The sequence below is a fragment of the Chaetodon auriga genome, chromosome 22 (genome assembly GCF_051107435.1).
Source record: "Chaetodon auriga isolate fChaAug3 chromosome 22, fChaAug3.hap1, whole genome shotgun sequence".
Taxonomy (NCBI): Eukaryota; Metazoa; Chordata; class Actinopteri; order Chaetodontiformes; family Chaetodontidae; genus Chaetodon; species Chaetodon auriga.
Window position 1 is genome coordinate 14,866,829 of NC_135095.1, and position 12,197 is coordinate 14,879,025.

Here is a 12,197-nt window from a genome sequence, read left to right on the forward strand (position 1 = left end):
TTATCGAGCATCTCGACACCGCCGATAGGCATCAGTACAAAACGCTTCCTGTCCCCGCGCTTTCTCTCAGCTCACAGCGGTACATCCACTGTCTGCATCATTTCCACTGAGTGTAGATAACGACGGTGCGGTGGGATTTTTCCAATTATAAAACCTGTAACCCTTTTTGAACCAGCAGTGCTAGCTGAGATCAGAGATGCAGCTGATGTGCGATAGCCATTAGGACCACTGGACCACTGGAATAACGTGAGGAGATCAGGTGGGCAAGAACATGGTCCTCTTTATTATTATTTTGGTCTGGGTTATCTAATTTTATCTAATCTAAAGTTTATTATTGTGACATAATTCATCTTAACTTATTGTTAAAATCATTTCTTCCAGCCTTCTGTCTTTTCTTTCTTTTATCTTGTAAAGCACTTTGCAAACATACACAAAGGTGCTGTGAAATGCTCATTAAGCTGTACTGTACATTCATCTAAATGTCTTTTAGAGAGGTTTTATTACGTCAATTACTGCACAGCATACGTTAAGACACCGAGCAGGAAGCTGGAGAGAAGTACGTCCTACCTTGTTTGAGCTCCTTGTGGTAGGGAAACCAAAATCTCATCCTTTTACCACACTTCCTTTCTCCAAACACCACCTTTGACGCTTCCTTAAAGGTCGTTCATGTCGCTAAAAAAATGGCAATCACATCTAAGTGCTGGCAGTAACTGCGATCGGCGCCCCGACACTTTGACTTTTCCTGCTGCTCTGAGAGACTCGGCTGTCCCGAGGCCATAAAACCAGCTTAGGAAGTCACAGGACCAAAGCATGGTTTTGGATTTGGAATCACAAAAATCAAACTCATAAAGGCTCTTTTATGATGGTCTCACCATGTGATCATGGGATGCATTCAAAGGCTTTCTGTGTGTGTGAGCATGCGTATGTGTGTTTGGCAGTGTGTGCATATTTGGAGGTACAATAATGTCTAAGTCTGCGCTTCACTCTGAGTGTTGGTGAACATCTGTGTGAAGAAGTTTCTTTCTCTGTTATTTGATGAATGAGAACAACTCAAGAGGTTTGGCCTCGTTGTGCCGCTTTGTTAAATGTCATTTCTGCATATTTTCAGAATTTATGAAGAGGGTAACAATGCTTGGACCAGGCCGGGTGCTCGAGTGAGAGCAAACACTTCATGTTGGTTTTTAAAGGAACCTGCAGGCTGCTGTTGAATGTGTGTGTGTGTGTGTGTGTGTGTGTGTGTGTGTGTATGCCCTCTGGCTACCTGTGCAGAGACAGCGCTCGATAATGATACCTAATGTACCAGATCATTTTCAGGAGCAGGAGTTCTCAACCTTTCGTAACTCAAAGCCCACTTCTGATGGTTAAGAGACGTCTGAGGATCGCCTTTCCAAACAAACGAGGAAAAAAACCCCACAGCATGAGAAAAAAGGAGGAAATAAAGTGGGCTGTGACGGGATTTCACCACATTCATCACGCTGTGCTTTCGGCTCAGCGTCGCTTCCTGCCATCATGAATCCAAATTTAATGAATTCTGGGTCATATTTCCTCCACACAGTTTTACGGCCGCAGCCTCCCACATCACTTTTCAAGAATGGATCCATTTTGCGTCACTGCATCCGAGGGAGGGTCTCTACCTGTCATTCAAACTGCCTTATTAATATTAACTAGCTTTATAAGTAGAAAGGCAATAATAATAATTTTAATCAAACCATTTGGCAGCACTGCCTCCACCGCCCACTAGATAGCGCTCTGAGGCCCAGCAGTGGGAGAATGGCTGTTCTGGAGACTAACACACGCATGGAGCGCAGTGTTACTTCAGGCAGGTCACGAAGTCAAACTCGACCCACAGTCCAAAGACATCAGCTGATAGCAGCTGATCCTGAAGCCAGCCCACGTCAGCTGATGCCTCAGCTGATTCCCTTCTTTGCATTCAACTGGCGAATCAGGTCCAGGGCGCCCTGTTTGAGCCGCTCTAGCCCGCCTAGTCAGGCTGCTTCTTCTGCAAGCCGCTTTGCAACCCGCCTCCACCCCAGCTCCTCCTTTTCCTGCTGTGTCTGACTTAATCAACGTCATTTCTTTTGTCACTGACGCCTGTGTCGTTCTGGACCCTGTGGGGGGTCTTTGCTGCTGCTCTCCCTGCTTTAGACTTTCAACATGCACATAAAGGGCAGGAGGTCCTGCAACAGAGCCAAACTGCCAAAAATAACCTCCTGTATGTGGACAGACGAGTTTTCTTTGACTGAAATACTCACGAGCAGTTTGGACTGCAGAGGTAATCACCGGCTGAGATGGAACTATGATTCTCAGTTTTCTTATCAGGTCATTAAACTGCACATTAAGATATTTGTGTAACCAATTAAAAGTGATAATCTGCCATAAAATCATTTTCCAAGAAATCCATGTAAAGGCAATCTGTTACTGTCTCTGTTGCTAGGCAACCACTCCTGAAGAGCCCGTTGCTGAGACTCAAAGGAGACTCCTGCACATCGGCCTGACCCGGAGCGGGACCCTGAGCCTAGCTGTCACGGCGAGGCGCCGGGCTCAGGCGACCTCTGCCTCCGCGTCAGTGGAGGTTGTTGTCGGGGCTGACCTGGTGTGACAGCAACGCCGTTGCCATTGACGATGGGTCTCTCCTCCTCCTCCTCCTCGGGGGGCTCGATGCTGGCTTTTTCCATGTTGCTGACCGACTTGTTACGCTTCCTCTTGCCCTCGGAGGTGGGTCTGGCGCCCGGCAGCAGCTGGTCCGTTACATTTAGCAGCAGAGCGCTGGGCTCGGCCGGAGGCTTCGGAGTACCGTAAAAGTTATCTGGAACAAAGAGGAAGGGCTGTGACACGTTTACACCAAAGGCATTGTTACGTGCTAAATGCTCCATTGTGACAAACCCAAGAACAAGAGCATCAAAGATCTCTAATAAAATCTGCATTTCTGTGAAAAAGTCCAATGCACATAATGTAAATGTTAATGCAAAGAGACTAAGACAGAGTGAAGAGCAGGAGAGTAAAAACACAGCCAGGAGGCTCACAGCGTGAAGGAAGGAAGGACTAGAGGAGTGGGAACAGTAGGTCGAAGGATGTTCGTGACACCTCTGCACCAGCTCCGGCTGCCTTCACAACACCAGCTTGTTGAGGTCAGCTGAGCCACACGAAGAAACGCACACTTGCAAAGAAAGACACGCTGACATGCACACACGAGCCGTTTTTTGAGTTCTACCATCATCTCCTCGGTACATCACTCATTTATCGGAGCATGCGTGGATGTTCCTGCTCGGCTCGGGCTGAATAATCACCGTATCTGCAAGTTTGGTTCTCTGGTCGGATCCAAAAGCCCGACTCTGCAAGCTGCAGTTCATTTATGACTCAACAGCTCCTTCCCCTCTTCTGTGTTGATTTTATACGTCACTGTCCTTCAGCTTGCGTGCTGACAGCAGCCTCGTCCCTCCGGCAGCTCTCCATCAGTCATTGTTAAAACCTCATAACTTCAAGTTTACTTTGAGGGTCACTGAAGATTTTCTTTTTGTGAACTATGCTCTTCTAACGGCAGAAAATGCTGGAAAGACATTTAAGTGTTGAGCTTTTTAAATGTCATTTTTCAATGCTTTAATGAGAACAAACAGAATTCCATCCTTTGTGTTGCGGCAGCAGCAGAAATCTCAGCTGCGGATACATCAAAACCCGAGCAAACAAAACTCACTTTATCTGCGCGGGGGCGGATGGTGAATTGTGTTTTTTTACGGGCCGACCGACCCTTCAAATCAAAAGGTTACACGCTTCCCTGTGGCTTCAGGAAGGTCCACAACACTCAGACTTGTAAAACATTTTCAAAAGCCAGTGAAATGACTGCAAAATAGATTATTGTCAAGCTGAACGCCGGCCTGTCGTTTTTAACTTGACATTTTGGAAGCTTTCACACAACAATAGCAAGGTTCTGCGCTGAGAAACTGGTGCTGAAGCGAGATGTCGACTCATGTTGGGCCAAAGTCTGAGGGATGTTCTCTTCTCTGAGAAGATCAGACATGACTCGCCTCTGAGGCTATTTTCAATCCGAGAGCAGGAAAGAAAGTTGAAGAGATTGTCTTCACAGAATCAGTCAGGACATCAGCCACAGTTAAGGTCTGCAGCAGTTCTCACTAGGTTTGGTATTAGATTAGCCCAGAGCAGCTTCAGCTCCACTCAAGTGTGCCTGGCAGAAATATCAGACATGAGACGACGATGTGTTGGAAAATCCATGGAGATTATTCTAATTCACTGGGCTCGAGCATTAGACACAAACTCCGACGACTACAGCAGTTTTGGGAGCAGGGAGAATAGCCAGAGTCCCCCTCCTGTCCCCCTCCTGTCCCCCTCCTGTCCCCACTGGAAAGACCTATTGAAACACCACGTTCGCGTTCTGGAAAACACGAAGGCTGCGATGAAAAATGGAGGAAAGTCGCTGTAAAAAGATTACCGGGACTGTTGGGATGAGACGCCCCGAACCACAGACATAAATCCTGCTGCCTTAACGAGCTGAAGATTTGCCTCTAAGAAGAAAGAAAAAGTGGTCCAAGCGCTCCCCGTGTAAACTCAAATAACCCGCAGCATCACAGAAACCTGGACTTTGAAGTTTGAATAAGTGGTGGGATTGCTGTCACATCTGACAGTCGCACTGATCTCACCTACACGCTGATAAAAGTGAGGAAAAGAAATGAAAGCCTCTATTAACACATTCCCCAAACTAATTCTTGGAGAGACGACACAGTCAAAAGAGATGCCAAAACATGACTCAAATCACGACTTCCAAGCATTTAGAGCAAAGATCATCCAATTTTTGTTTGATGCTTTGAGATTTTACAATGGAGAAGCAAATGAAAGGCTCTGTTTTGGGTTCCAGATGTCAACGAGCTTTTCATTTTTCTGCAGAGACCATCAGAGTCTGTCTAATAATGGATGCATATGTGAGGCTGACACTGAGATTAAAGACAAATTCTGCTGTATTCTGGCATATTTCCCATAAATGTGGCCGCTGGGGCTCAATCAGTCGTGCTAAACTTGCACTCTGTGATTGGGTACTTAGGAAACATGGACTCTAAAGACGCTGAACAACATGTATCAGGACAAACTGTGCCAGCTGCAAACAGCTGTCCAGGTTAAAATGTACCAGAATTTTCCTTTAACATTTGACAGTTTCTTGAAAATCTGATAATGATATCAAAGCCTTATTCTGGTCTGGTATCAGTAATTAGGAGGTTACTGGGGGAAACTTAATGGCCTAGTAGTTGCAGAACATGGTCAGGCAGAATCAGGCGATGAACGAGTTAACACAAAGCTGACAGAGCCTGCAGCCCAGTCATGAAAGTATTGTGTATTTATATATTTGTGGTATTAATAACTGCGTGTCAGTCTCGATATTCCTGGACTAAACGCTGTATTAAGTTACTGCGAACATTTCTGCTGCTGCAGCGTCACTTTAAAAACGTTTAACCGTCAGAACGCGAGCTGACTTTTATAACGAAGCATCCACAGGAAATACAATGTGTGTCAGTGAGCTTTACGCCTATCGCTATCATTCATCAATAATACGTCTGCAAAACAAGACAACAGTCATTTTCTGCTTCTTTTGACAGCAGATGAGTTTGAAATATGGCAGGGTGTAATGGAACAAGAAGGAACTCCTTTCAGCCTCACTCTTCCCTGCTGTCTGCAGGCTCATGCTGTGTGCAGCATACAATCAGCTCATAGTCGCTCGCAGAATGATGGAAAAAGGCCAGTTATTGCCTGACTTCTTTATAAATACGGTGACAGTTTATCTTGCCGCCTCCAGCTTTCTGCGATCTGTAGTATTAAACTGCGTTTGCTGTTACCAGCAGTAACTACAGGTGTCACCGAATGAACCAGGTGCTTTAGAATGACTGACAAAGAGCGTATGCTAACTCAGTTAGCTCAAACATGTCTTTGACTTTTCGGTACTGAAATGTCTCGCTACTAATCGGCCGACACATATCAATGTACGGTACCTGCAGCGAGTGAATATCAGTTGATATGCTCGCCCGGCTTATGCTTTGTAGATAATACATCTGTCTGTGACATGTGCTTGGATGGACATCAATGCAAACCGTGAGCAACTGTGTTGGAAAATATCTCATTCTTAGACTAAAGGTTACAAGGCTGGATACAAATCTACAGAGATCTGATCCAAAACTTCCCATAACCAAGCTTTAAATCAATCCTCCTGCACGTGCTCCTGACGGCGAGCTAATACTGACACGATGGTTCGCTTCTGGATGCTGGGACAGCGTCAAACGAGTATCCTATAACCCCAATGCCAAAAAAGTGACTGAATCACTCATTTACAAACCAACAACAGTGGTTTTATGAAGTGTTCCTGAGTCCTTGTAGTAATCTCCTTCATCCAATCATCTCGCTCCATCCTCCATCCTTTCATACCCAGTCATGACACTATCACCTGTTACCAAGGAACCTGTTTAAGCAGGTGTTTTGGAGCGTTCCCAGCCGCTTGCTGAAGGCTGCAGTGATGCTCACTACAGCCTTCTTTTTAAACTCCATCCCCCTCTCTCTTTCTTCCACATCTAATTGGCCATTAAATTATTAAAATATATAAAAGGCTGAATGATGGCCGAGTGACCAGGCAGAAGAAACTCCATCTCCCTCTCCCTGTGGAAGGCGACTCACATTGCCGTTAGGATCTAACACCGCTTCTGGCAACCGACCGTTAAATTGGCCATCTGCAATTTTTCCTCCTTCCTGCAGCGGTGGCAGGCCGACAGAGACCCGAGTCAGGTTGGAGAGAATAAAGTTAGCCGCTATGTGTTATCTATATAATGGCAGGGGTCTCCTGAGAGTCGGAGGGGGCCAGGCAGACCCGGGGCTGCGTTTTTCGAGTGGTTTAAAATCCAAGCCTCGGGCCCGTCTGACCACCGGAGAGAGAGGATAGATAGTGTCTGTTTGTTTTGATTAGGCGACTGAAAAGCCACTGCAGCTCAGGCTCAAGGACTGAGCCAAGAGACAGGCAACATGAAAGTACTGCATGTACTGTGTGTGTTTGTGTGTGTGTGTGTGTGTGTGTGTGTGTGTGTGCTGGCTTCTATTCATTCAGAATTTACAGAGGATTCCTTTCGGCGTCCTACATGACTGATGATACTCTCGTCCCCACAAAGCCCAGAGATGGATGGATGGAAGGATGCTTGTGAGTGCGTGTGCAGCGTGCGGACGTGGAGCGATGAGCCCGTCTCAGCGCTCATTCAACCTGCTGTCACTCACACAGAGGAGGAACGCCGGGGGTGCCACCGCGCAGCGTAAACTCCACGAGAAAAAAATTATAATAAATAACATCACAAAGGAGCGACGGACTGCAATCACAAGCGTGACTTCACTAAATCCTTACCTTCATATGTTCCGCTCTCTAGAAGGGCTCCGCTTTTCTCCAATTCCATAAACCGGTCAACGGTCACGAAATTATAATCCACCCCTGGGACTTCTCCTTCCTTGGGCTGCCTGGTTGTGCCTGCAGGAGATAAGCGAGACGAGTTAGAGCCGCTGGAGCTTTGAACGCCTCATCACTGCTGAATGAGAGGAGAATTTAAGAGAGAGTGAGTCTTTGTCAGTGTTTGAGAAGAGATCAGAACATACCAGAGCTGAAACATGCTGACCCTGACCCGGCTCTATTCATTAAGTGCCCTCTTTATTCCTTTTTGTCCTTTTCCTTCTTGCACAGCTGAGGCTGAATATCTGAGCAGTGTGCTTTCAGGGGGGAGGAGTGGCAAGGTACCATTTCAGGAGCTAAGTGATGCAATTTGGACACCAAGAGGAGAAATCAAGTCAATTTGCATGGAGCTGACAGCATGTCGAGGACTCCCTGACAGGGAGGTGCACTTCTGCCAGCTGACAGCAGCACAGGAGTGATGAAAATATTTTACCCTGTAATAGCAGCATTTTAAGTCAGCTTCACCCTGGGTAGTAACAGGTAACGCACCTGAGACTGAGTACTTTTCATGTTTTTTTTAACTTCAGTATATTTTTGGGCCACTAACCTCCACTTTTTTTTTTTTTTCTCAAGTGGTTTTATAGAGTAACTGTCCTTTGATTCGAGCATAGACTTCAATCACCTCCCCTCCAAAAACAATGTGTGTTTCAGTATTTATGATGCTAAACTGAGGTGCAAACGACTTCCTAAACACTTCCTCATCACCGTGTGCTAATTAGACTTGTTAAAACTGATCCTGGCTGTGATAACATGCAGGCTCTCTACCCCTGAGGTGCTGAATGGGTTTTCACATCTGAGTAAGGGTTGTTCACACTAAAAGAGGAGCCCATAAAACGCACTTGTTACACCCTCACGACGGCATATAAAGAATCCATCTGTGTGTTTTAAAGTTAGCAGGGGAGCCACTGCGCCACTGATCACCCCTAGTAGGTGGTGCAGGGTGATTTGACTTTAAAAAGCCACCTGACATCACTCCGGCACGGCTGCACGAGGTTGGAACGATGCCTGTGAGAGGCGCTGTGCAGAGCGGGAGCATGCAGGACTGATTAGCAAACTTTCAATGACCTGTTCTTCAGGCCTCATGGGACAGAAGGGGTACTCTTAAAGGGAAACTCTGCTCATTTTCAACCAGCTCTGCATCGTTACAATGTGGGTAGTTCATGCAAATGAGTAATGTTCCCTCCATGTTGCCTGCACCCAGAGGCCCCCGCTCATTTGCCGCCTATAGGACTGTTGAAACTACTGTCAGACTGTACTTACACATTCTTTTTATGCCTGCCTCTAGGAACACAATGAGTATAGAAGGATGGCTCACAACATGAAACCCAGATCAAACCAGGCAGAGCTAATCAAATATGAATGAAGGTTCTGTGACTGCGTTGCTTATTTCTCGTCTCAAATGTTTTCACAAACGTATTTCGGTGCACTTCTGAAGGGGTGTACTGGTCCTTGTACCAGGTGATGTTCGGCCAGACAAACGTGTTAATAGCTGCTCTGAAGAGCGACGCACCACGGCGGGATGAAACACACTGTCATACACAATGATGACAAGTGATAATTGTCCAAACTGGGGAAACGGCGCACGCTTTCAGAAACTTCTCTCCTCCTTCATGCGGTTGCACTCATTTGTCCACATTGAACTGTTGAACTGATCAAAAATCCAGTAGAGGAGGGATGTTGATCAGCGGGTCTTCATCAGCCGTCGTATTATCACCCTTCACGAGGCACACAGACACAAAATTTGATCTTTTTCTTTGGTGTTTTTTCAACTTTTGAACAACGCTGTCGTCGCCACCGCTGTCCACCATCCAAAGCACGTCCGCGAAGGCTCACGTCATGATATCTGAGGACAGCTGAATCTGTACTATTGGATTCAAGACTGAACTGAAGAAACCTTTTCATTAGAAGAGCAAAACATCTTCACTCAAAACCCTCATCCGGAGATATGGCTCCAACTTTCTCCCGGCAGCATAAAACAATGTAATGAATAGAAAATGAATCCAAACGAGGCCATTAAGCTGCTCGCCAAGCCTTTTCGAAGTTGTCTTGTTAATATGCTGATTAATAGGTCTTTAAATGGAGAAACTAAAGCCACAAAAGGCTTCACAATTGGCTGGCCTGACGAAGGCTGCGGCAGTTGAACTCTGCAGCAGTCTGCTCTTTGTTTACGGAACATTCTGTCTGAATACTCATTTTCCTTCTCAAGCAATCAAGCTGTCAAACATGACTATCATATGGAATAAAGTGGCACCCTGTACGCACTTTTTCAGACCTCCAAGTGGAAATTTGCTGCTCAGACATCAAACTGGAACCTGCTGACTGAGTAATTTGTAAGAGCTTCAAAGAGCAAATGAGCAGCAGGGAACGCTGTTATTTTCTGGAAAAGGCTTGTGTAAAGTGTACGTACGTGTGTGTGTGTGTGTGAGAGAGAGAGAGGAGGTACGTGAGCGTGAGCGTCGCACCTCCGGTGGCGACTTTCTTGATTGTGTCTGTCTGCATGGGGGCTTGTGTACCGGCAGATTAGCCTGCCTCAGAGGCAGAGCTACTGACTGAGCAGCACACACACACACACACACGCACACACACATTTCAAAGAGGACCTTTGATGTTGCAGAACTATATTTAGCAGCATCTTCTGGTGGGGACTTCTCTCGGGTGACAATTTCTAAAAGGAGGCAACCACAATGCCTCTCGATTTTCAGTCCTTCCTAAATGGGTCATGGTCCTGTGGTGCAAATCAGCGATTCTCAAAATACAGCACCCTCTGTGAAGCGCAACGGTAATGATCTTGGGTATTTTTAAGAGGGTTCAGTATATAATCATTATTTACAATGCCTTGATTACAGAAAATTGGAAAACTCATGAAGTTTAAGTACTGCGTCCATCATCTTGTCAGCCTGCGGGAGCTCGGATTCTCAAATCCCCTCAGGTGTGTCTCTGGATTTGGGCCATTTCTGGAGTGTGGGGAGCTCGCTCTAAAAATAAGTATTGTAATTTTTTCTTTTTTTCTTTTTTTTTTTCAAAGACATCCCTCCCATCTGTCAGGCTCCTGTTTGGTTGGGAGACAGAATGAGACGGTGAAATAAAGCATGAGATACAGATCTCAAAAGACAGACTGGATCTTACTTATTTCCATCGTGAGTGGAGACTGTTGACGGGAAGAAAATGTCGAGCAACTTGGAGAACTGCTTCATAATCCTCTCAGTAACCTCAGACATAAAGCACTTTGATGTAAACATCAAAGAATGTCAACATGATCATCAAACACCAGGAGCTCCACTGATATTTAGAACAGCGAAGACTTACTCCAAAAAAAAAAGGGCATGTTAGCAGTTTGGAGCTTTTGGTTTGACTTTCAGATGATCGGGAGCGTGTAAAGGTGTCAGGACATGACAGCTAATCAATCTCAGGTGTGCCACAGGTCTCAACCCGTGCCGGATTCCAATGACGAGCACAGGAAATGAAAAATCCACGTGCTGGGCAACAAGTCTGAAGAGAAGAACCATCTCGTGCACACGTTGCATGTAATTTGTGGACATGCACATATGTCACAGAATGACGTAATCCAGATGAGCAAAACAGCTGGTCTCGGCCGTTTTGAAGAGGAAACATATTTGTGTCAGAACTAGTAAGACCTGCATGGCTGAACAACCAGGGGAAGGAAGTGGCTGCTTTTAAACCGAACTCTGGGACCAGCAGTTCGCCAAACCGACCAGAGCTGAAATCTTAGAAGGACCAGAGTGTCGGATTTAGTGGCATCGAATCGTGTGGCTGCAGACTGCAACCAACCAAATCCATCCAAGGCTGCAAAAACATGGCGGACTTGAAAGACAAACTGCAGATATAAAGAGCTCATCCTGAGGTAAAGAAACCACAATGATTCCTATTTTCAGGTGATTTCACACTAATGATCACATAACTTTGAGTATTCTACCAATAGATCCCCCTAAATCCTACAGACTGAACCTTTAAGGATGTACAAAAACACATAAGTTGCTGTTGTTTCCAAGTCACTTCTAACTATTTCTGATGATGGTTTTAAGCAAACCTGAAAGCTCAAAACTACAAATATGCCTCTGCCTTTTTTAAGGAGCGGCTCTATTCTCGAGCGATTACTTCAGCTATAAATGATTTCATTGCAGTAGTTTGGTTTTTAAGTGGGTTTCCAGACAAGGCAGACCTTCCCACTGTCGCTCCGGATGACAGTAAATAAAAGAATGTGGAGACAGATACTCTGGAGTACAGTACAATTAAAGCACAACGCGGCAGAGTGACGCTTGACACAAAGCGTCGCGATCAACAGATGAACTCCGTCGCCAAAACTATAAATCAATTCCTACACTGGAGGCATCATCCGCCGCGCAGCATTAAACAGAAGTATAAATCCATCCAATTTAAACTTTACTGCTGCTCCTAGCAGTCTCCAAAGACAACAAACAGATCATGACAATGAATAGCAGGCGAGTGAATAACAGGTCATTTTTCACTTGCAGGAAATATTCAGGGGAATTGTTTCTTCTCTCGGGATGCGAGTCAATAAACAAGACGGAGACAGGGCACAGAAAGACAGACAGGGAGCGACGATAACGGCTTTTGAGGTTGTGGCAGTCGGAGTAAGAGGCAAACGCTGGCGGAAAAAGGGACGTATGAAGAGAGGCGGCACGTGTGATGGATGAGAGAGAGCTTGAGCTGTGGTGTGGGCCGAGGCTCTCGTAGCCTA

At 45.8% G+C, this 12,197-nt stretch overlaps 1 protein-coding gene across 9 annotated transcripts in view; it reads right to left on the bottom strand.

Annotated features, from left to right (window-relative positions):
* The window catches only part of magi2a (membrane associated guanylate kinase, WW and PDZ domain containing 2a), a 203,704-nt gene that overhangs the window by 72,181 nt on the left and 119,326 nt on the right, over nt 1-12,197 (bottom strand). For all 9 annotated transcript variants that reach the window (XM_076722674.1, XM_076722672.1, XM_076722671.1 and 6 more), the window contains exons 3-4: nt 7,379-7,498; nt 2,591-2,806 (exon numbers count right to left, since the gene is read on the bottom strand). In XM_076722674.1, coding sequence (XP_076578789.1) covers nt 2,591-2,806; nt 7,379-7,498 — 336 coding nt within the window. The remainder of the gene's footprint in view (nt 1-2,590; nt 2,807-7,378; nt 7,499-12,197) is intronic.